The sequence below is a fragment of the Schistocerca serialis genome, chromosome 1, assembly GCF_023864345.2.
Source record: "Schistocerca serialis cubense isolate TAMUIC-IGC-003099 chromosome 1, iqSchSeri2.2, whole genome shotgun sequence".
NCBI classification, from domain to species: Eukaryota; Metazoa; Arthropoda; class Insecta; order Orthoptera; family Acrididae; genus Schistocerca; species Schistocerca serialis.
Genome location: NC_064638.1, coordinates 911,788,910 through 911,815,138, shown reverse-complemented (window position 1 = coordinate 911,815,138; position 26,229 = coordinate 911,788,910). Strand labels below are relative to the sequence as shown.

The 26,229-nt window shown below is 42.4% G+C and overlaps 1 protein-coding gene across 1 annotated transcript in view; it reads left to right on the top strand.

Annotated features, from left to right (window-relative positions):
• The window catches only part of LOC126446226 (surface protein-like), a 30,364-nt gene extending 4,458 nt beyond the window's left edge, over positions 1-25,906 (top strand). The window contains exons 2-3 of the mRNA XM_050090979.1: positions 9,499-9,587; positions 24,613-25,906. Coding sequence (XP_049946936.1) covers positions 9,499-9,587; positions 24,613-25,868 — 1,345 coding nt within the window. The 3' untranslated portion in view covers positions 25,869-25,906. The remainder of the gene's footprint in view (positions 1-9,498; positions 9,588-24,612) is intronic.
• Positions 25,907-26,229: the final 323 nt, after the last annotated feature.

Below are 26,229 nucleotides of genomic sequence, written 5' to 3'. Positions count from 1 at the left end.
GAAGTGTGTAATATTCAAACTTTGACCCTGTACTGCAGGATAGTTACCGTAAGCTGATCCTTCTGTGGGTATAAAAACAGTCCCTAGCCCAAGTACTATCCGAAACACTTGACTAACTTTGTATCACCAACTGAACCGGAGATATGAGACCTGGAAAAATCCCGTTTTTATGTGCGGCCTACATTCATGGACTGTGCGGCTGGTCCCGGCGGAGGTTCGAGTCCTCCCGCGGGCATGGGTGTGTGTTCGTCCTTAGGACAATTTAGGTTAAGTAGTGTGTAAGCTTAGGGACTGATGACCTCAGCAGTTAAGTCCCATAAGATTTCACACACATTTATGTGCGGCGCTTTGGAACGTATTAGATAACACATGCTGTTGGATACGCACTGACTATCAAACCTTCCCTATAGCTTTCACTGTTAACGTCTGTTAAATCAGGCACCAAATGAAAAGCAAAAAAAGGCACCGTTCGTAATCGAACTAACTTTTTACGAAGACCTCTCCTCTTATAACTGAATAGAAAACCATATTATTGTGTATCTGAGAAACAGACATTTGAAAGACGAAGATCGCCAGCTCTCTGTAAATGACTGGATATTGGCTTATGGTGGTCTCCTATGGATGCAGTGGGAACGAGACAGGCCGGGACGAATGAAAATAAAGTTGTAGTTCCACGTTCTGACAATGTCAGTGTCGTAGCATTAAAGATTAAGAGTAAAAACTTGGCTCTGTATTTTTTAAAAAAAGATAATTTACAACACTCATTTAATCTAGGAAAACCACGAACTTCTCAATCACAATAGCTGACTGTGCTTGTGAAATCTCACCCCCGGCGCCGAATACGTATCCAGTATCTGGGCGGAGTGCCTTTGGCGGATTTCTACTGAAGTTTGTCGGTTCAACATCACCACTTGTCATTATACAAAGACCGTTCGAATCTGTACTTCGATGTCTCTGGTTGATGTTGCAGGGTTGAAACGCATTATTGTTTGCTTGGATTAGATTCCAAACATCTCCCAGAGTGTCATAAAGTAAGGGCAGTTGAAATCCCTTTCCAGGTAGGCGGCTGAACCCACTCTGCGGGATTCCTCAGTTAACAATGCTGTACGACTTCAATTTAATTAAATTATTTGAATTACATCACAAGTCGCTCACTATTCAAAGTTTACCTGGAATTCGCCACCGAACTTACGTATGACATCGCAGCAATAATTACGCTGTATTCGATGACACTCAGTTCCTATTGCAAGTCCATTTCGAGATCAGCAGACGGTAAAGATTTCCGCTGAGTTCACGCAGTCTAATGCCATACTTGAAGGTCATACTTCCGGGATGTGAGCAAATAATAATTTGAAGCTAAAACGTTCAGGTCGACAGATGCTTCATACCAACCGATTTTACGAGATAGAGAACATTTTCGTTAGATTTACGTTTCTAGCCAGATGCCCGCCTTCCTGTCTTCCTCTGCTCTTCAACTTATTCCGAACGAACGCTAGACTTATACTGTTCCTTTTTTTCATGTTTTCGTCAACTCGGTAGTCCATTTATGGCGTATGTTTCATCTGAATGAGGGATTGAACAAAAGGTGCATAAACAGAATAATATTATTTGCACAGTTGAGTGTAATCCTGCAGAAGTTGTGCGACTCCATCTCGAAGATCCACGAAGATGTATAGGGAAATAGTGCACGCAGAAAGCTTGTAGTTACTTTACCGGAATCGTCTGCAACATTGTCAACTGGGAATTTGTACTGTGGGAGAAGAGTTTATCATTTCTTAAAGATGTAGAGATGCCCTTCCGTTAGTACTGCTTAAGTGATGTTCACACATGATGGGACCAATTATACGCCAAATACCTATTGGCAATCGCAGGATAAAAATGGTACAGCCAAAATAAATTTCCAGGTTCGTTGCTCTATCAATGAGAGGCACGGTATGATCGTTACTATGCTCGTAGGTCGTTTTACTTCGGAGGTTTGAATACGTGTCCAAGACACAATTCCTTGAATTTTTGGAAAAAATCTGACTGCCCTTTGATTACACGGAACGCATTGTATTTCCAGCATGATGGAACCCTTCTGCACTTTTGAGGTACTTCCCGTACACAGTATACTAGCTGCAGTTGGCCGCCTTGATGTCCAGACACAACTCCCATTTTTGTGAAGTTAAAAGGATGTATAGATAGATAATGGATGCGCGAGATGAACTTGACGGGTTGCACCATGGATTTATTGCTGTGCGTTTCTGTTTACTCATTTAACATTTGTTCTCGGTATTTAGCTGTATGAATTTAGATTTCTGTTTCTTCTAAAATGTTCATTAATTAACCTTTGCAGGCTTTAAGTATAACAATGAGATTTCTCTCTAAGTTTTCGGTGGAATGTTTATTTTCTCTGAGTTGCGCAAAAAAAAAAATCATAGGAAATTTCAATAACAGCTTGATCAGCATGTAAAACCCACTCTATTGTACATTAATCACTCACCATATACGCAACTTAAAGCTCTTCACAGAAAATATGATTATAGCAGCAGGACAGTACAGTAGATTTCATTGAAATACAAACCTATATCCACGGACGGAAAAAAATAGCAATACCCAAAAATAATTAATGCTGAATAATGAAATTTCAGGAATACGTTTTCTTGGTTACATGTTTAAGCGATTAAAAATGTCCGATCGCAGGTTAATGTAAGTGAGAGATAAGCCATTGTAAATGTGAAATGTTGGTACCTTATTAACCGGTGTCACCGGCAGAATGTTAAATGCAAGCGTGCAAAAGTGCGTGAACTCTGTTGCGCACATACCGAACGCCATTTTCTGGGACGGAGTTTAATGTTGTTGCATTTGGTCGATCAATGCAGAGACGGTTAATGCTGTTTGTAGATGACACTGGAGTTGTTCTTCAATGATGCCCCATATGTGTTCGACTAGACAAAGGTCTGATGATCGAGCAGACCAAGGCAACATATCCACACTCCGTAGAGCATTTTGGGATACAACAGTGATATGTGGGCGAGCGTTATCCTGTTGGAAACACCTCTGGAATACTGTTCATGAATGGCAGTACAAAAGGCCGAATCACCAGACTGACGTACAATATTGCATTCACGATGCGTGGGATAGCCATGAGAGTGCTTCTGCTGTCATATGAAATCGCACCCCTGACCGTAACTCTAGGTGTAGGTCCAGTGAGTCTGGCACGCAGACAGGTTGGTTGCAGATCCTCAACTGGCCTCCTCTTAACCAACACGAGGCCATCACTGGCACAGAGGCTGAACGAGCTTACATCAGAAAACACGATGGATCTCTATCCTGCCCTCCAATGAGCGCTCGCTTGAAACCACTGAAGTCGCCAATGGCGGTGGTCTGGGATCAGGGGATGCACACTACAGGGCGTCTGACTCGGAGCTGTCCTTGAAGTGTTCGATTTGTACCAGTTCGTTGTGTCACTGTAGTGCCAACTGCTGCTCCAGCTGCTGCTGCTGCAGATACAGTACGGTGCCCCAAAACCATACGCCGAACACCGTGGTCTTCGCTCTCGGTAGTGCCACGTGGTCGAACGGAGCCCAGTCTTCTTGCGACCGCACATTCTCAAGACCACCGCTGCCAGCACTGATGTACAGTGGCTACATGACTGCCAAGTCTTACTGGAATATCGCGTCCGCCCCTGGTAGCTGAGTGGTCCGTGCGACGGAATGTCATACCTAACGGCCAGGGTTCGATTCCCGGCTGGGTCTGAGATTTTTCTCCGCTCAGGGACTGGGTGTTGTGTTGTCCTTGTTGTTGTTGTTGTGGTCTTCAGTCCTGAGACTGGTTTGATGCAGCTCTCCATGCTACTCTATCCTGTGCAAGCTTCTTCATCTCCCAGTACTTACTGCAATCTACATTCTTCTGAATCTGATTAGTGTATTCATCTCTTGGTCTCCCTCTACGATTTTTACCCTCCACGCTGCCCTCCAATACTAAATTGATGATCCCTTGATGCCTCAGAACATGTTATACCAACCGATTCCTTCTTCTGGTCAAGTTATGCCACAAACTTCTCTTCTCCCCAATCCTATTCAATACTTCCTCATTAGTTATGTGATCTACCCATCTAATCTTCAGCATTCTTCTGTAGCACCACATTTCGAATGCTTCTATTCTCTTCTTGTCCAAACTATTTATCGTCCATGTTTCACTTCCATACATGGATACGCTCCATACAAATACTTTCAGAAATGACTTCCTGACACTTAAATCTATACTCGATGTTAACAAATTTCTCTTCTTCAGAAAAGCTTTCCTTGCCATTGCCAGTCTACATTTTATATCCTCTCTACTTCAACCATCATCAGTTATTTTGCTCCCCAAATAGCAAAACTCCTTTACTACTTTAAGTGTCTCATTTCCTAATCTAATTCCCTCAGCATCACCCGACTTAATTCGACTACATTGTTATCATGATCATTTCATCTCAAACGACACGCAAGTCGCCGAAGTGGCGTCAACTCGAAAGAATCGCACCAGGCGAACGGTCTACCTGACGGGAGGCCATAGCCACACGGCATTTCCATTTCCACTGGAATATCGCAGAAGGAACATCCTGCTTCTCGTAACCCTATTACACATCGTTCAATCTCAGCGGCGTCCGATAATGGCTTCTTTGTCGCCTTAAAGGCATTCTTGACTAAAATCAACTCACTACGTCCAATCTTAGTGGTAAATAACGCTCACGACCATTACAGAGTGTATTTAAAGCAAACCCGATTTGTATCCCCGTAGTGGTGTTCCTAGCGCCACTGTAATGCGACTGGTGCGAAATTGGAATAGACTCATCTTTCAGATGATTTTCGTTTATGTCGCACAACTCCTTGGTCGTCCGCCCCCGGTAGCTGAGTGGTCAACGCGACAGATTGTCAATCCTAAGGGTCCGGGTTCGATTCCCGGCAGGGGTGGAGATTTTCTCCGCTCAGGGACTGGGTGTTGTGTTGTTCTAATCATCTTCATTTCACCTCCATAGACACGCAAGTCACCGAAGTGGCGTCAAATCGAAAGACTTGCACCCGGTAAACGGTCTACCCGACAGGAGGCCCTCGTCACACAACATTTACATAACTCCTTGGTCTTGGGATTTTTTTCCGTCATTGTATATAAAAGGCAATGTACTGACTGATTAACTCATCATCACACAGCCCAAACCACGAAGGACAGAAACTTGATATTTGGAGAGGGTGTGGATTTTAAGTTGTCACCATAGTTTAAGAAGGGAATGTTCGAAATTCCACTCCTAAGCGGGTGAAATGGGGGCTTTTTGAGAATATGTCGCTATCAAGGCAATTTTGAAGCTATAACTACGAAAAATAGTATTTGGTTTCTCAGTCGCAAATAAAGAAATACTTATTTCTGCATCTTTGGAAATTGAAGCACTAAGGGAGTAAAATAGTGGGTGAAATAATTTTGAAAATAAGTAATTATTAAAGGACTACTAAAAAATTTCTAAAGCTACATCTGTGAAAATTGGTATTTGACATCTCGGTTGGAGTTAAAAAATATGTGTTTCCTTATTTTTGGAAACCCCTAAGGGAGTGAAATATGGGATGAAAAGTTTTATGAAATTATTTCGTTACTGTCTGTGTATCACATATACCGATGGATCAGGGTCGGCCAGCAGTTTCTGACGCAGCAATTGAACAAATTAGGCCGTCTTACAGACATAGTCCCAGTTAAGTAACGAGATGTGCCAGCTTTGAATTGAACATGTTTTGTGTTACAGTGTGGAAGGTATTATGGAAACGCCTATCATTTAAACCCTACAATTTGGAAATGTTGCAAGATCTAAGACAAACTGACGAAGAAAATTAGACTGAGGACAATTTTCTTAATAAAATTATGTTAAAGATACAAGGCTACTTATAAATGGTGGAAAGATCGAAATATACATCATAGGCTTTCAAATGAAAAATAACCTATATATACCAAATTTTAAAGTTACGGTCACGTATGCCACCACGTCCCCTTTATTTCTCTCACAGATACCAGTATTATTTCTAAAAGAACTGTGAACTTTCTGTTTCCAGCGATTATACGTATTGATTGAGAGACAGCATTGGTCGTATTTTTTTGTTTTATTAGTGACCGAAAATCGATTTTGCTGTCAATAATAATAATAATAAAAAAAAAAAACCAATGCTGTCTCTCCTTCCAAGTATATCCGATTATACGTATGATAAATTGTATATGTTGGTAACAGTGCAGGTTTCTAGTGTCTGTAAATGATTATCTTTGCCAGTATTTACTTTTGTTTCGCTGAAACAGTTTGTTCATGTGTTACGTAATGTTTGTTGCCCAAGTGCTACATATGTTTGTGGAAGTACATATCCGTTAGTGTGCAATAAATACGAACTATGCCACGCGTAAAGAAATTCAATAAAAGGAAATTCCGTGCTAACCAGTTAACAAACAAAGCAAGCCACATTGCGGAAAGTAACCTATGTATCAGTCCTTCAGGCAAGAAACTCCCACATGGCACGCCTCCTGGTGATTCAAATTTTTGTGCTGACAATGACGCTGTTTGTACTGGATTTGTTGTTGTTGATGTGAGCATCTTATCTTTTTTGGTAAAGGTAGTGGAGAAATGTAAACAATGTGATGGTGTAGGCTGTCCGGAAATAACTGAACAACAACGTAGCAGGAAGGGTTTAGCGTCAAAATTAGTTGTTCTGCAATAAATCTACCTCGAAAATGATTTCGAACATTGTGCATAATTCGTATGACGTGAATTGGAAGTTAGTGTATGCAATACGTGCAATAGGAAAAGGAAAAAAAAAGGCAGCTCAAACGTTTTGTAGTTTCATGGACCTTCCTCCTCCTCCCAGTAGGTTCATCAAGTGCGTGAAAATACTTTTAGGTGCCTTCGGTTGTGTCTGAAGCATCTATGAAACGTGCAGTAAAAGAAACTGTAAATATTAGTGGAACCAGGGACGTTGCTGTTGCACTTGATGGGACATGGCAACCTCGAGGACATAGTTCCTTGAATGGTGATGTAAGTGCTACTTTTGTGGAGAATGGAAAAGTTGTTGATGTTGAGTGCTTATCTAAGTACTGCCACACCTGCCATGGTAACACTGAAGGACATATTGAACATCAGTGTTCTAAGAATTATGATGGTTACAGTGGAGGTATGGAGTGTGATGGAGCTCTAAAAATATTTCAGAGCTCGGTACCCGGTTACAACGTTAGATATACGAAGTGCCTAGGCGATGGGGACTCTGAAGCTTTCAAAAAAATTAATGAGTTCAATGTTTATGGCGATGTCTTGGTAACAAAACTGGAGTGTTGTGGAAATGTGCAAAAGAGGATGGGTGCTAGATTGAGGAAGCTACGAAGAGAAACGAAAGGAAAGTTGCTATCTGATGGAAAATCTCTGTCTGGCCTAGACAGTTTGGCAGAAACTGAAATAGACCTTCTTCAGATTTATTATGGACTGGCCATTAGATAAACTGCACCTCTGAATGATGTTACAGCAATGAGAAAAACTGTATGGGCGACCTACTTTCATAAGTTGTCCACAGATGACCAACCTGTTCACGGACTTTGCCCTAAAGGAGCAGATTCTTGGTGTGGTTACCAAAACGCAAAAGAAAGTAGTCAAATATACCATCACAAGCATTCTCTTCCTGAGCCTGTTGTGAATGAAATAAAACAAATTTTTAGAGAGTAACCCTGTTTTGCTTAGTAAATGACTTCATGGGGGCACTCAGAATACAAATGAAAGTTTCAACCATTGCGTATGGAAAAGATTACCCAAGAACGATTTTTTGGGACCAAATACATTAAACGTTGGTGTACTAGATGCAGTGATATGATTAAATGATGGAGTGTTAGGAAGGTTGGAAGTCCTGAGAAATTTAGGAATAAAATGTGGCTCTAATAAGGAAGATAAATTGTTTGGGTGTGACAGACAATGGGTGCATGAAGCTGAAAGATTAGGTCTTCAAGTTACCAAAGAAGCAATAAGTGCTAAAAGTAATGCCAAGAGGAAGCTTGAAGATGAAGAAATGCTGGAGGATGAAGAACTATGCTTCAGGAATGTTCTGAGGCACAGTCTAATTGGAGCTATATCTTCAGTCACAATTTCCCGCAAGCTCTATTTTTCAGAATTCAATGTACAAATATTTTCTAAAGTTTATAAAGCATTGCTCTAATTTTTTTCTTTAACTTGCAATGGTCCATACTTCCGTAGGAGACCTAAGCTTTATTGCAGAATCAATTGAATTATAGAAAAAAATAACATTTTTATTAGGAAAAAAATTATAAAAATTAAAATGTAATATGTGATTTTTTTATCCTTGTAATATACATAATAATGGAATTATCTAGGTCTAGTACCTCAGCCATCATGTCATGCATATCTGGTAAAAATGTGGTGTCCTTCAAATGCATAACATTGGATTAAATGGTACCTCAGTTCGAGGAAGTATTTTGGAAAAAAAAATTGCATCAGTTTCTTTGTAATTGTTTTAGTAACCCTAAGCAGGTTCAAAAATATTCAAAATACTTCTAATTTGTTTAGAAAGCCTGCTGCATTACCTGATATCAACAAAAAATCTGTAAAACATATACATTATAAACAGTGCTTGAAAGAAATAGGTGTTGATTTTACATAATATTGAGCCGGAAAAGTACCCTGTATCCTTAAGTGACGAAGCCACATTCCATACCTGTGGTAAAGTGAATCGACATTATATTGGGATATGGGGTGAGTAGAAAGCACGTAACGCAATCGAGCATGTACTCGACTCTCTTAAGGTAAAAGTTTTTTGCGCTGTAAGCCGAAAAAATATTTACAGTCCTTTCTTTTCTTCCGAGTCAACTATAACTGTCATATTGTACCTGGACATGTTTGAACCTTATCGAATTCCTCAGTTACAACAGGATATAGACACAGAATTCATTTTCCAGCAAGATGGCGCTCCACCACATTGTCATCGTGAATCTGTAGGAATGTGTCGACTTCGATTGGACGTGACGAACCCGTGGCCATCACTATCCCTGATTGAACCCCAATGTACTTATGAGTATTGTGTTACATTAAAGGCAGAGTGTTTCTTCTTTCGCTTCCGGAAAACATCGAGGGGCTGCGACAACGGATAACAAAAGCCACCATAAGTCAAGACTTGCTTCACAGGGTTTGGCGGCAATTAATTATAGATGGCACACTTGTGTTACAAAAGGTAGCCACACTGAACTTTTGTAAACAATCCGTGAAGATATACTGCATTCAGTGCTGTATCAAACATTTCTGTAAGTTCTTCACTATTTTCGCAATTAAAGGTTACTTTCGTATAACTAATTTATAAACACTCAGTACTTGCTAAACGGGCAAAACAGCGAGCATGCGCCAGCTGGTCATAACCACTCGACTACCTGAAACGTTAACGAAGTTATTTTAATTCGGGTGTAAATAAAATCAGCAACCGGGATATCTGAAAGGAGTGTGCGTGTGACTTGTTTCAGTGGTCCAGCGCGCCTGCTCTCAGCCAGGGAAGGAGGAGACCCCGCGTCGGCTGGACTGGCAGAGCTGCAGCCTCCACCCCAACAGCCTGGTATGATGATTTTGCCCAAGTACCTAACTGTCTTAACCATGTATACCATAACACACTAGAGGTGATGAGTGGAGCTCAAATCCACATCCGTTCACAGTGATTTAGTTTTTCTGTTATTTTTCTGAACCGCTTCAGTGTTCATGTAATGTCTCTGATGATCCCGACGTCGACAGGACATCCTGCCTTGGGATTGTGTCTGATGGGAAGGTAAGAATGTAAAAATCAACTGACATGGCGAAACTTACATCTTTACTGTTATCAACGTCAGTATTTCTGAGATTTAAGGATGGAACATTGATTCTGTGGTCATAATTATGTGTTGTGATGTGGGTAACCAGTTGAATCACTGATTGTGGTGATAGGAGAAGGAATTGATAGTGTACAAAAAATACACTGACGGAAAAAAATCGCAATACCAAAAAATAATTAATGTAGAATGAAATATCGGGAAAACATCAGTCTAGGCAACATATTTCAGTGACAACAGGTTAATATAAGCACCAGATAAGCCATTGCAAATGTAATGTGAAATGCTGGTACATTAATAACCGACGTAACCAGAATGTTGGATGCAAACATGCAAACGTGGATGAATTGTGTTGTACAGGTGCCGGATGTCAGTTTGCGAGACGGAATTATATGCCTGCTACACTTGATCTGTCAGTACAGGAACGGTTAATGCTGTTCGTGGAGGACACTGAAGTTGTCGTTCGAGGATGGCCCATACGTGCTCGACTGGAGACAGATCTGGTGATCGGACAGGACAAGGCAACATGTTGATACTCTGTAGAGCACGCTGAGTTACAACAGCGGTATGTACACGAGCGTTATCCTGTTGGAATACACACCAGGAATGCTGTTCATGAATTCCAGCACTAAAGATCAAATCACCAGACAGACGTACAAATTTTTCTGTCAGGCTGCGTGGGATAACAAGAGAGCGCTCCTGCTGTTATATGAAAACTCACCCCAGACCATAACTCCAGACGTAGGTTCAGTGTGCCTAGCTCGCAGATAGGTTGGATGCAGGTCCTCTACTAATCTCCTTCTAACCAACACAGTGCCATCACTGGCACCGAAGCGAGATCAGCTTTCACAGAAAACACATAGACCAAAGCCCTGCCATCCAATGAGTTATCGCTTGACATCACTGAAGTCGCAAATGTGTCACTTTTGTGCCAACTGCTGATCAGATTGCTGCTGCAATTCGAATATGATGCTCCAGAGCCATATGCCGAACACGATGGTCTTCCCTCACGGTAGTGCCACGTGGCTGTCCGGAGAGTTTGGTAATGGCATCTTTGTCGCCTTAAAGCCATTCTTGACTACCATCAACTCATCACGTCCAACCTCAAAAGTAACTAACGATCACGACCATTACAGCACGTATTTAAAGCAAACCAGATTTGCATCCTCATAGTGGCACAACGACCGCCACTCTTATGCGACTGGTGCGAAATTAGAATAGAAACACCCCTACCAACTTTCGTTTATGTCGCGCAACTCTTCTTGGTGTTGCGATTTTTTTCCGTGACTGCAGTACAAATAACCGTTTGTGAGGTAGTTTCAGGCAACTTTTATGAACTCTAGCAAATGGAAAACGAAACTCGTGTACCGTAAATAACCGTTGCAAATATTGGCTGCTAAGCAGTAGATTACCTCCTCAACAGTGCTCCCCAGCAGAAAACTGGGCTCTTTGTCTTATTTGGATTTTGATATATTTAATTCAGAAAGATTTAGAAAAATGAATTTGAATAGAATGATTTACAGATTTGTTCTCTGAAGTTCATATCGAGATTGAGTATGTACTCGTACAGTGGAACCACGGTCACTAAGAGTTGAGGTGAGTTTACAGTGTGTGTACCACTGGACTGGACTGATCACAGAGCGACAACCTTTTAGTTAGATAATTGAGTGGGCGTCTAATTCCCGTTATTGACTGAAGATGTTTCAGGAACAAATAGATATTTCAGCTGGACAGTGCAGCTTGTCAGAGTCGTGGCATGTATAGAATTTTGTTACGTGGACAATATGTGACATATGTCGTTCACTGACACAGGTAGCGGTTTTTGGAATAGGTATTTTCTGTTATAGTTAAAGGTGAATGACGCATCAGAAAGATCGTTGGCTGTGCTGGGTAGCCTCACGGTCTGAGGCGCCTTGTCACGGTCCGCGCGGCTCGCCCCTTCTGAAGTTCGAGTCCTCCCTCGGGCATGCATAGCGACCGATGACCTCAGCAGTTTGGCCCATAGAACTTACCATAAATTTCCAATTTCCAAAGGTCGTTGCTGATAGAACATAACTCAGTGGGACAGAAAAAAAAGATAAGAGAAGAAATGTTAGAGCTTAGACATGTTTTCAGTTCAGAAGTCATTACAGAAAGATGGTGGAGATACTCAGCTGTGGCCATTTTAAAGGGATCATTGTAGAATTATTCTCAGGTAATTTGCGTAAACACTAAAAAAGGAGTGTTATGCGTATGAATTTAGTGTCTTAAGCACTGTACTAGTTATCTCAGTAGTGGAGGAGGTTCGGGGACCCGACGTTGCGTTAAACCAGAAACATACTCGGATGAGCAGTCATTTCCTCCAGAACGAGGAAGTTATCGAGATGTTAGAACTCGAAATAATTATACAACTATAGTATCTGCTTGTTTGAGTTGAATTGCACACTTAAGGCCATTGTTCTCTGGATTGACGCACTTGTGTATATTTCTGACATTTTTTTCTACTAATTTGTCGTCTGTGAGAGTGTAGTATAATAATTCATCGTGAGAGAGTTGTCTACAGATCAGACCGACTCATCATATATCACATGAGGTACCAAGACTTACGTCACTGCACCATGCAAAGATCATTTATTAGACAGATAGAGGAAGTGCAGAGCTGAAACACTGGCCGTTTATCATCTTCTAAACAAAGCATTATCGTACACAAACTAAAACTGAAACCACTGAGTAGGAAGACAATAGCGACTTCGGATAAACATTGAGTTTATACAACTTGGTTGCCTACATGCATGGGCAGGAGCAAATGCATGAACGCATCATGCCTCAATCAACCTCGTCGTCCCCGCTATCCCTAGACCTCCTTTGCCACACCCTACCCCTTCACACCCAACTTTTTCCGTACCCTTCCTGCCTCTCACACTTCACTTCCCCTTTCATAAGCCACGACCCCTTCTGCTTACTTTCTGGAAAATAGGTCAGTCAGACACCTAGTAGCCAATTGTATTACAATAGGTATATATTTTGCTCTCCGTCACAGCTCTATATCTTAATGGCATATCAGCTCATTCAGTCACATTGGTCAACTACTACGTAACCACACCCCTTCAACTCTCTCTCCCACTTCCCTTGGAGAGCGTCGTATGGCAAGGACTCGTCCAGTGGTGACGACTGTTGCTTAATGTCTGTATGGTGTCGTACATAGTTGCACCGTCGCCAACGGCAGTTCGTTCTCTGTGCCCTAGGGAGCTATAAAAATTATACTAATGGTAAGAGAAGTTTTGAGAGGATGTCATGGCCTTATTTTACCATACTATCTGTTTCGATATAAATTTGGTGAGCAGTTTGCACCTAAACCTATGTATGGTTAGCTCGCTGAGATCGCCAACAAATTGGCTGTATTTTGAATTTTGATTTTTTTATTGTGAAAAAAGTTTTCCATAGATAAATCAACAACCTATTTTTTGTTTGGCAGTAGCATTGACATATTGGAAAGCGAATGTTAGGAATTTATGAGCAAAATATAGAACGGCTCGTTTGATTACTATTTCCTACACTTTTGCATTGTTAAGTCACTGCACCGCATATAAATGGGTTGAATTTTGATGACAGAGTAGTGTGCGATGTGGTACACGATTTTCTGTTGCAACTGATGTTCAAGAAATGATGGGTACGAACGTTTATCTCTTGCCATTTGGTTAATGTTTTTCAGGAAAGGTTAATCATGTCTGTTGTAAGTATATAATAAATGAATTCCCAGATGTATCATTGTTTTTTTATTATTCTCGTAATATTAGGTAAGAAACAACGTTCTGGAGCGGAAGCTTCGTAAAATAAATTTGCTGTTTAATACTATATATAAATTTTTGGGATCTTGTTATCACATAAGTGTTCCCCTGGAATTGCACTTTGTTGTCCTGGATGCATTAAAATGTTGGATTTTCAGGGCTTGCGAGCACGTTTAGCGTAAATACTTCAGTTTTGCAGTGTTTTGTATACATATGTATACTGTTTATAGTCATGTCAACTATCACTGTGTGTTCTGCAGTCGTCTGTTGTTTGCATTGCATTTTATGTATGCTTTTGGTGTCCTCTTCCTTCTTGTGTTGGTATGTGCATTATGTTTAAATGAAGTGCCAAAGGTGGATATATTGAGGAGGATATTATTAAATCTCTTCGTCTCAGCTTCTTATTGTTTTTGTGTTTAACATGATCAGTTAGTTATTACTTCCATTAATTTGGCCATTTATTACTTTCTTATTCACTGCAAGGGCTCTTTGTATGTGAAAATTTTCTTGTAAAATCAAGAGTTATCTGTTGCAATTGTTCATTCTAGTAATTTTCCTATTCCGTTCCAAGTTAGATGAACCATCTTTATGTGTTATTTATATCTAGTTTTTAAATTTCTGCTTGTCATCCCCAGGTGTACTGATTTGCGATCATGATATTCCAACTTGTACATATTGACTCCTCAGTATGTTTTTTCTATTGGTGTGTGTAAATTTGACAAGAATATATTATTGTGTTTTGTATGCTAATCCTTTGTCTCGTCAGTATACTTGCTGTCCAGTCCGTACAATTCCAGAGAGATACATATGGGACAACAAGATCCTAAAAATTCATATGAGGAATCAAACAGTAATTTCATCTCACGAAACCTGTGCTCCTTAAAGTTTTCTTACTTAAGATTGACAGAATAGTGAAAAAATTACAATATATTTTGGAACACTTTTATTATATCCATACAAAAAACATGTTCAGCCTTTCCTGAAATCCTTTAACAAAATGTCGAGTGATAAAAATTCGATTTTCGTACCCACTATTCTTTGAACGTCAGTTGCAATAGCAGGTGGTACCGGCTATCCAAGAAACACTTTTATCAAATAGTAAGTAAACAAGCCGTTCTACATTTAGCTCTCAAATGCCTAATACTCACTTGAAAATGTGGCAATGCAATTAACAAACAAAAATAGGTTATTGATTAATCTGCGAAAACGACTTTAACTTCAAATATTTTTTCACAGAAAGCATCAAAATTCGAAATACAGCCAATTACAGCCTTATGCTATCATTTGTTGACGATCTCAATGAAGTCACCATGCATATGTGCAGGCACAAACTGCTCACCATACGCATATCGAAAATAGATAATTTCATAAAATGAGCCGGCAATATCCTCTCGGAATTGCTCATAGTATGAAAGTATGAAGTTTTTACGCCCCTGGCGTACAAAGAACGAACTATCTTTGGCGATAGTGCAGCTGTGTTCGAAACCATGCAGACATTACGCAATTGTCATCACAACTAGAACAGAATGGTGTTAAACTTCCTGGCACATTAAAACAGTGTGCTGGACCGAGAATCGAACTCAGGACCTTTGCCTTTCGTGAGCAAGTGCTCTACTGACTTTATTATCAAAGACGCTACCCCAGTTTTATTTATTTACTAGGAGTGGACCGGTGGGTGCTCAGGGGGCAGAGTGTGCAGGGATCGGAACCCGAGGCTTGGCCGCAGTGTCCCCCTCACAGTCACCGAACCTGTGGAGCAGAGGAAAGTAGGAGACACAGGCATCATCACAAGTGGAAGGCTTGATGTTTATTTATCTTCATTTTTTGTTGTACTTTTCATTACTATTATGAAATTATATGGAAGATATGTCGTCCACATTGAAAAAATAAAGACGGGTAAAGGAAACGAAAAAGAAAAAAAATCCGCACATTTATGGGCGCTCTCCCATCCGCGGAGGTCGGAAGCAGAATCGATCATAGGCAGCTTAAACTCACACACCGCCGGCGGAGGGGTAGGTGCCTTCAGTTCTAGGCACCCACCCCCCACCCCCCACCTCCCCGCGCACCCAACTTAGTGTAGGTCTGTAGGTCTAAGTGAGACCCCTCGGAGATAATTGGCAAATAATGTCCGGTAACGCGGCGTGTGTTCGATCGCTGCATGGGAAGTTCGCAAATAGGTCCAGAAGTCGAAGGGGAATTTCGGTCCTTCGCGGAATAGGTAACCGGCCGCTCACCCCTTGACCCATGTAATGGCATGATATTTGTTGGCGGGAAAATGTTTGTCCTCCTGGTATAGAATCATACGCGGTTCTATTGTGTTTGGTGGCATTCGGAGGTAGCAGGCAATGATCCGCTGCACAAACCGCCAGACTTCGTGCGAAGAGGCGCAGGTCACACGGTGGTCACCAGTGTCGAATTGCTCGCAAAGAAGACAAATAGGGGAATCCAACAAACCATTGTTGTGCAGTCCTGTTTTGTGCCAAATTTCCTGTTGACTGTATGATACCACGTTGGCCGGACATCTGTAGGGAGGAAGGGCTGGTGAATGGTATTCCACACTATGGGAAACTGGATGGAAGGATGTTTCATCTCCATCACATTCGGGGGAACACGGCGCAATAGTAGGCTGTAAAAATCCTTGGTTCTGGGCGGACACGTATCTGGGAGGCTGGTATGTGTGTAACTGTAGTCGACAAAAGGTCTAAACGTGAGAGAAATGAGGCAGAATGTGGCCCCCAGACACCGGTGATGAGGTTGACGCAGGCAGGAGGACCTCAAGCAAGTGGCGTGTTAAAGATGTGCCCCGTCCGGTACACTGTCTTCTCACGGTACTCATATACAAGGCCGCAGCTTGCATACTGACGTTGACGAGTCCGAGGTCACCATCCCCTGGAGGCAGGGTAGGTGTCTCATAGCGGACTTTAAACGTGGGACTAGCCGTAAGATAACTGCCAAGGACCGCCTGAAGGTTCCGCCCAATTGCCGTCGGCAGAGTGAGAACCTGCGCGACATGAACCAATTTTGATACCGACTCAGCAATCCAAGCACGACTCAGGATCCGTCCTCACAGCTTTACTTCCGCCAGTACGTCATCTCTTACCTTCCAGATTTCACAGAAGTTATCCTGCGTAACTTGTGTGTACTAGCACCCCTGGAAGAAAGGATACGGGACAGATAAGGGGAATGTTTCCAGGATGAATTTGTCATTCTGCTGTGGAGTGCACGCTGATATGAAACTTACCGGCACATTACAACCGAAGTAAAGCTGTGAGGATGGGTCGTGATTCGTGCTTGTGTAGCTCAGCCCGTGGAGCACTTGCCCGCGAAAGGCAAAGATCCCGAGTTGGAATCTCGGTCCAGCATACAGTTGTAATCTGCGAGGAAGTTTCATATTTGCGTACACTCCGCTGCTGAATGATAAAGTCATTTTAAGAATGTGTCATTTCCCTCAAATCCTTCCCATATGACCCCTCCATTGGTCTATTTCCAAGAAATTCAATAGGGAAGGGGAAGAGAGAGGTGAAGGAGCGTGACTTAGGTGGAAAGTGAGAAATATGACTGGGTGAGCTCATACGGCTGTAGAATACTGAGCTGTGACTGTTAGAGCTAAATGTGTGTTTACCGTAATGTTATTGACTACAAGATGTCTGGCTGGCCTATTTCCAGGAATTTAAATAGAAGGGGGCATGTCTTAGGACTGGGGAGGGGAAGCGTGAGAGACAGTAGGAGTAGGCGCAAGAGGTGGTAGGGGGCGATAGGGGAAGGGGGTGGTAGGGAGAGCTGAGAAAAATGGGGTAGAGGGATTGGGACCGGATGACATCATGCAATTGCCCTTACTTGTGCATGCAGGCTACCCGAACGTCAAAGATGAAGTTTACTCTAAACTGACGTTTTTCTACTCCTCTGTTACGGGTTATTATCGAGTTATGATCAGAATAAACCAATTGTGGTATTTACGGATATCTCAACACATTCATGAAGAGATGTTAGGGCTCCACACGTATGTCTACACCCAATTAAACGCAATTACTGGCTACATCGTTGCTGATCGGTAACGATTACATTGGATAGGAGCTGCCGAACGTTACGAAATACATTGTATTAGCATTTTATGCTGTCAATGTAGCACTTTTTGATGTTCAAAAAAGCATTACGCACATAGGACGTGCAATGTTTCTGTTAACACGTTACACTACTGTAAATACGTATCACAAATAATTTCTACGTTACGTCAAGGTATGAAATGTCAATAAGTGAAAAGGCTGCATCTATATCAGCGTGTACAGAAATGGTTGACTGTATTTAAAAACTAATTTCATGAAACTGAGTCTGCGGAATATCTGCATGATTTGATGAACATCAGAATCTTCAGTCGTATCCGTCCCGGTATTCATACTCTGCAAAGTTATGAGTGTAAAGTGTTTCATTAGCGTCATCACATACATCTGTGAGCGGCATTTAGATTGCATGAGAGAAATCAATTTCTAACCATATCAATTTGTCAATATAATGTGGCTAAACTTACACGATGATAAGTTTTTGTATTGCGTGGCTGATATCAGTTCGTATACCATCGGCGTGAGCAACACAAATGATGAGCTTCACTTCGATCCGACTGATGAAACTGAAACATTTTCGAAACCTATGCAACTGCAAAGACGCTAAGTAATTCAATTTTTCTATGCTTCCTGGATGTGTTAACTGAGTGAAAGGAACTACTGGTATTGCTTTTAGTGAAAATTTTTATAATGTTTTTGTGTTTTGGTACCTGATGTTTTCGTTAGTTACACTACTGGCCATTAAAATTCATCCGAAAACATTACTTCTGCCATTCGTCCACCCAGGTTCGTCGTTGAGTACACCATCGCCGGCGCTCCCGTCTGTGATGCAGCGTCAAGGGTAACCGCAGCCATGGTCTCCGAGCTGATAGTCCATGCTGCTGCAAACGTCGTCGAACTGTTCGTGCAGATGGTTGTTGTATTGCAAAAGTCCCCATCTGTTGACTCAGGGATCGAGACGTGGCTGCACGATCCGTTACAGTCATGCGGATAAGATGCCTGTCACCTCGACTGCTAGTGATACGAGGCCGTTGGGATCCAGTACGGCGTTCCGTATTACCCTCCTTAACCCACCGATCCCATATTCTGCTAACAGTCATTGGATCTCGACCAACGCGACCAGCAATGTCGCGATACGATAACCCGCAACCGCGATAGGCTACAATCCGGCCTTTATCAAAGTCGGAAACGTGATGGTACGCATTTCTCCCCCTTACATGAGACATCACAACAATGTTTCACCAGGCAACGCCGGTCAACTGCTGTTTGTGTATGAGAAAACGGTTGTAAACTTTCCTCATGTCAGCACGTTGCAGGTGTCGCCACCGGCGCCAACCTTGTGTCAATGCTCTGAAAAGTTAATCATTTGCATATCACAGCATCTTCTTCCTGTGTAACACCCCACCCGTCACTTATCTGGTTTTGGCGTGAGTTCACCCCAGCTAATTGACTAACAGATCAATAGAGAGTGAAAAACATCCGCAATACCGGATAACGCAAAGAAAGTAATAAGGCCCTGTGACTCCTGATTGAACTGCGGTGGCAGTGTTGATATTAATTGATTCATAATTGATCACTTTTAATGAAAAAGGGGTGCACATTGATGTTATATTCAGCTATTGAACACCAGATGCAAATGTTGAACATAAAGTTAATTAAGAAGGAGACTTTGGATTTCAACTATTCGATTGAAAACAGATGCAGTCGATTAGCAAAAATTTATTTTAACTCCCGACCTTAAATCATCACATTACATGACTCTCCTATCGGGCAGTGGTAATAAATTGCGTTTACGTGGAGTAAAGCGCGATAAATCAAAATTAATTCCTATCGACTGAACCAGGCGTAATGCGAAGTGCGAGAAGAATTCCCCAATACACGGCCCATGAAACCCTCGTGGAAACATTGCCAACGTGATCCAACAAACTAATCAGTGGCCTAATTCAAGCCAGAGTGGGTGCAATATCACCGAATTCAGCGTGGCGGGGCGTCGTCATTGTGAGGACGTCAGCTGACCTCGTGGTGCTGCAAGGCTGCACTATTCAAATGGTTCTGAGCACTATGGGACTTAACTTCTGAGGTCATCAGTGCCCTAGAACTTAGAACTACTTAAACCTAACTAACCTACGGACATTACACACATCCATGCCCGAGACAGTATTCGAACCTGCGACCGTAGCGGTCGCGCAGTTCCAGACTGAAGTTCCTAGAACCGCTCGGCCACTCCAGCCGGCTTCATCTGTTCACTCCTAACTATCTTGCTCAGTACATAGCTGAACCAAAACTTTCTATCTCCATGCTCAATCGTTCCATTTGCTCAGTCCTAAACTGCAGAGATGCTCACTCTTTCCCAGGCAAGCTGAGTAAAGAACACCACGTCCACACTCTAGGAAAGCTGGGAACGGAAGACCCTTACGGAGACTTCTCCCAGTCCGCTCCTTGCCTCAGTTTCCCTTCCAGCAAAATCACTTACGCCAATTGCAGCGCAAGTCGCATTAATTATGCATCGCTTCCCAGCGCTGACCAATGCCTGCTCTGGGAAGTGAACAAATTCCCACAAAATTTTCCTTCCTCTCAACTTCTGCTATTTAGCTCCTCCCAGGCCACCATCAAGGTTAGCGTCTGCACAAAACACCAATTTTTCCGGAATTCTGACTCCCAGGAGAGTACTTCAAATTCCTCAGTCCTACGTTCCCATAGGAGGCCAGCATCTTTCATTCTGTCGCTCTTCATCTGATTTACTTCAGACTCTGCGGACCATGAATTCAGCATGAAGTTGCTGTAGTCACGAACACCCATATTTTGGCCTCTGTTGATCGCTCCACCATAGCTTTGCGCGGCTTTCACTGAAAACAGGACGACAGACATTTATCAACAGGCGTACAAGTTCTCCGTCTGCTTCCCGGTACACCAGCATGGGGTCAGCCACCCACACACTGTCACTCATCTTAAGGCAGCTGGAGGCCGCGCCCCGTTACCGCTTTCTCAGAGCTTGAGCCGCCCTAAGCTGCCTATTGTCGCCTCCCTTTGCCGCTCCCCAGCCAGCCACAGTCAACTCTGAATACTTCCCTGGGATAAACTAGCCTCCAGTAAATCAACGCGTTTCCACAAAGTTTTCATGTCGTGTGAATTACTTTAAAACCATCACCTGACATTAATTATTCCGATACGTCCGTACTATACCCTCTACAAGATGCATTGTGCCTTGTCAGTAATTTTTGTTCAGCCCTACTGTTCGCTCAATGCGAGTTAGGTGATGTTTAATGACTTCATGTAAGGGGCATAGTTCTTCCCATCTTACACCTGTTGGTTAAATTTCGCGTTTGTAGCACGTCATCTTCGTGGTGTAGCAATTTTAATGGCCAGTAGTGTATAAGGGACGATAAAAAGTATCCACTGGAAGCCGTACAGTCCAGAATCGGTATGGCAATCAAGTAAAATTGCCGTGAGAACAGAGATAATAATTTCATGGACGCACCAAGTTGAAGATACCTGTTTGATAAAACACTGTTCTGCTGCGTGAAGAAGTCCATAACTGCCTTCTGCACGTCCTCGACCAACAGGAATCGACGACACTTCAAGGCCTTTCTTTAAAGGACCGATGGCGGATTAGCATGGGGATATATCAGGCCTGTAGGGCTTCTCCGTTACGACATTTGCAATAAGGGGATGTGCGTTACTGTGAGGCAACAGCACTCCTTGTCACAGTGGTTTTCGACAGAGAAGCTGTTCTATACATACTCTTCAATCTCTGATGGATGTCTACCTACATTTGTCCTTCGACAGCCAAGAGAAGAATAGCAGCACGTAGGTCCTGTTTGGACGACCTGGTAATAACGTCGCCGTAGTTCAAGTTTCCTCATTTGTTGCACGCTCTCTGGAGAGACACGAATGCCAAACTAATCCCTCGCCTACATGTCGGTACTTACAATACTCGCATCGTACTTGCGCTACGTTGCACATACGCAGCAGCAACGCCCTCAAACAGAAACGTTTTGATCGCCACTTGCAGAATCGAATAGTAGTGGATCTTCCCACTTATTTATGGGCGATACCTTACGGTTATTTATTTTCTGGGTCACCGTCGATTATTATGAGAGCCTCCTGCATTTCGCAAATTTTCTGGACTTGCAGTTTTCCTATAAACAATAGCGTCATCCGATAAAAGTCTTGCAGAATTCCACAATATTTACAAATATCAAGAATATCTTACAAGTTTTCCTACGATGCTGCCGAAGTTACTTTTACATCTGACGAATTTGCTCTATAAATTACAACACGTTACGGACTGTTTACTAAAAGATCTGAATCCATTCACAAAGCCTTCGCCGGCCGCTGTAGCTGAGCGGTTCTAGGCGCTTCAGTCCGGAACTACGCTGCTGCTACGGTCGCAGGTTCGAATCCTGTTTCGGGCATGGATGTGTGTGATGTCCTTAGGTTGCTTGGGTTTTAGTAGCTCTAAGTCTAGGTGATTGATGACCTCAGATGTTAAGCCCCATAGTGCTTAGAGCCATTTGAACAAAGCCTTTCGAAAGCCAAAGAACATGTTGTCAACCTGTTTTTCTTTGTCGGAAACTATTAGTTATGTTTTAAGCGACATTTTTGCAAGGAAATTAACGCTCTTTGCATTTGCATTTACACATTTACCCGCACGTCGCCTTTGTGTACAGTGGTAGGTAGTTCTGGTCATCACCTCTACTCCCTGACACATTCGCTGTTTCTAATTCGGATCTGCATACAACACACGAATCATTGAATTTATCACGGACAATTGTATTGTATCCAAATGACTGTTGAAAGTGTGCGGCTGTAAAAACAATAGTTTTGTTTCGTAAATAAATAACATTTGTTTCTGCCAGTCATAATTTTTATTTATTTATTTTCTGCATGATGCATTTCGCACAATGGTTCCCTTCGTCATGTTTGTTTTCGTGTACTCCAACATTTTATAGGTGTAAGGATTGCGATGTGCAGTCTACTGCATTATTCTGTTATTTTACTCTAGAGTAATTCGGACACAATTCTGTAATTACTGATGTATCTTTCGCTAGAAATAACGGCAAATTTGGAAGTAATTTAGCTTACGTATTTGTTTTTGGCCTCTTATGTAGAGCTTCTCACATGTTGTATGACGCTTACGGAGATCACAATCCACAGTGAACATCAAAATAAGAAACATACATACAAGCGGTCACAAACGTAAGCTGTTACAGTGATATGATGCTACAGATCGTCTGCAGAGTATATAAGCTACTATTTAGTGTAGAGGCCATTTTTCGTATATAATAATCTAAAATCATTATTTATTTAAATATTATCGGTAAGAATACTAATTGCTATGGATCACTGTTTTCTTTTGCTTATTTAAGAATACTATGCTTCATATTGTACCTAGGACAACAGGCCAAGATTTTCACATCCGGTATACAACAGGCCACATGAGAATCTACAAACGCAACAGATGCAATCATCAGCAATAGTGACGCACATGCACAACACAGAGGAAAACGTTGAAGTACTCCACTGACAAGCAGAATGACATTAAATGTACCTGCTGGAAAAACTGGAGATAGTTGCAGATTACAAAAATTTGAAGATAAAATACTAAATGAAAGATTCGAAAGTGACTCAGTTAATTTTTTCGGATGTTCCTGTAGTAGTGACCGTTATCCACAGAGAAAGATACGGAAGTACTTACAAAATTATGCAGTTTTACATAACAGCAAAGTTATCAGAATAATGCGGCAGCTAACAGATCATAAATATCACTTGATGATAGGAATAATTTTCCGAAACACCTGCCGCCGAAAACAAATAAAGAAAAATCTTGACTGGTAGCGGCAAATGCTATCTTGTAACGATCAAAATCATAATCGATAACGCTTGCATTCAACTTCCTCCAGAGCCGATTTGTTCTATTTCTTTATTTGGTTGCACGGAAGAGTCAATGTATTTCGGTAAATTCTTGTTGTGCACTTTATATATTTACCCTTCTTTTATTAATCACAACGTGTCATTAAATCCGTTTCTCGTCCAGTTGCAAAGGATGTCAAAAAAGTATAACATATTTTGACAGGTGTTGGTACAGAACGAAATAAGACAAAAATATCCAGAAACGTGGACTCTGAGCACTTGTTTATCTAATGTAGTGTGAGACACATCTATTCTACTGCAAGCTATTTGCTATTACCAACAACCTACAGAATGCAGTAAAGAAATGTGTAGTCATTCCTCTGACTCTAGAAACGGTCTGCAGCAATGGTCTGTTAGTGGTGTTTGGCCAGCTCGTCCCCCTGGTCTTAATCTTTTGAATTTTTGACTGTGGAAATGCTTGAAATCCTTGTCGTATAGAAGCGCAGTTAGTGATTTACAAACACTACAGGAACGCATCATCTATGCTACTAGAGAATTAGTGACAATCTGTATTTCTTCAGACAATACATGATTCGCTAAGACGCTAGCCAAAAGTATGCCTTTCTATGAATGGACACCATATTGAGCACCTCTTTTGGCGATGGCTCACAAATACAGATCTTATGTAATAAGAAGTAGATTCCATTAGAAGCTCTGCTGTTTCGCACTAACAGAATAACATGTTATCCTGTCTTTACTCATTTGTTTGCTGTGTTCTGTAGATCGATAGTAATAGCAAAAATCTTACAGTAGAAGCCACGTGACTGACAGCAGCGAAGATGAACAGGCCATTATAAATTCTAAAGTATGCAATTTAGAGCTCATGCTTTTCTTCATTTGGTCCATACTACCACTTCTCAAAATACATCCTTTTTTTTTGGCACTGTGTATTAATACACATCTAAAACTCGTGTACACATTCCGCTGCAGCACATTTTCTTCCCCTTCTTAGTTTTATAATTGTTACTGTGGCACTCGTCATACTATAAAATGACTCTCAGATTCTTAACATACTAACGTGAATCCTCTAATTGTTTCAGAGCAGATAGTTAGCAGCTACAGCCCGTATAGAGGCCCGTACTATGTCCACGCACAAAGCCGTTACTACCCCGACCGGGCTGCCAAGCTGACGGGCAGCGAGATGACATCCAGCGATCCAAACAGCGACACAGAAGGTCAGGATGAAGGTGTGGGCGGCGCCAGAGTATACGACAACGCCGCCTACCGACACTCTCCATCTCACGGCAACGTCGCGTCGCATCTGAAGCAGCAGGTCTCCCACGAATCGGAGTCCGCGAAGTATTCGTTCGGATCAGACTCCGGCGCACACAAGCAGCTGGCCAGCAGAAATTTAGCCGATGTGGCGGGAGACGGTACACAAGACGACGCCTCGCAGGTCTCTGGTGGTTACGGATACTCGCCCAGCAGGCACCAACTCAGAACACAGGAGCAGAACTCTGCCAGCGGTGACGGCGGCCAGAGTATGGACGGCCTCACTCCCCCGTCTGAATCTTATCCACCGACGTACTGGGAAGGCGAGAGCTACACAGAGGACAGTGAAGAGGCAAGCGAAACCGAGGTCAACGGCGGCTCGCCGGAGGATCCAGAGGGCGATAACCCACTAGAACACTCCCGCTCGAAGGTGAAAAATGATGAAGTACCCACGTATGCCGATAACAACAGCAACAAAATTAACGACAGATCGCATAGTGTTGATGCGCAACAGTATGACAACAACGATAACGATGTCGATGATGACAGCTACAACGAGAGCGACAACGATGAAGACGACGCTGACGACAACGACAACAACGACAATGATGATGACAACGACGGTGCCAGCGAAGACGACGACGACAGTGACGTGGCTCATAGGCAAGTTACGACGCGGCCGGTGCCGTCAAGTGATGTTTCTTCTTCAACAGCTCGCCAAGAAGCTGGTCAGCGGTCAGCTTCCGACCGCAAAGGAAACGATAGGGAACGGAAGGAGGAGTCTGAACACCAAAAAGATCACTCTAAGAAAGACCTGGAGGGGAGCCGACTGAACAGGCCGTCGTACGTGCCATACTATGGACTGGGACGCAAACTTTGGTACGTTCCCCTGTGGTTCAGCGTATACTACATAATATACCTGACGTCACTTGTCATAAAATCTATCTCCAGACACAAGATAGAGTACCCAGAGACCGAGAAGCACCATGGCTGGGACAAGAGGTCACTGGCCGACGCGGTCGGCACTGTTCTGGCTAGGACTGTGCACAGAGCCCTGCGGGCGGCCGCCTCCAAATACGACTGAATCACGTATTTGGTGAAATATCTCTTGAACTGTGAAAGCTGTTGAAGTTGTCCAGTAGAGCGTTGCACAGATTAGCAGCTTTCCTCGGTTTCCAGTATACCACCGTGAGATTTTCACTCTGGAAAACGGTACAGTTAGTTACTGTGTTTCACATCAGAGTGCGTAAAATTCATTAAGACAACGAATATTCCACATAGTAAAAATTAATTTGCGCATATACTTTTCAGTCCTCTACGGACATTCAGATAACACAAGACGCAGTGTATTCTTCATTATGTATTCTATGGTATCTAAATCATACACGATCACTTCATTTTCCCACTGCAAAAGCCTATTTATTGTTGTTTGTTCCTATGTTTTG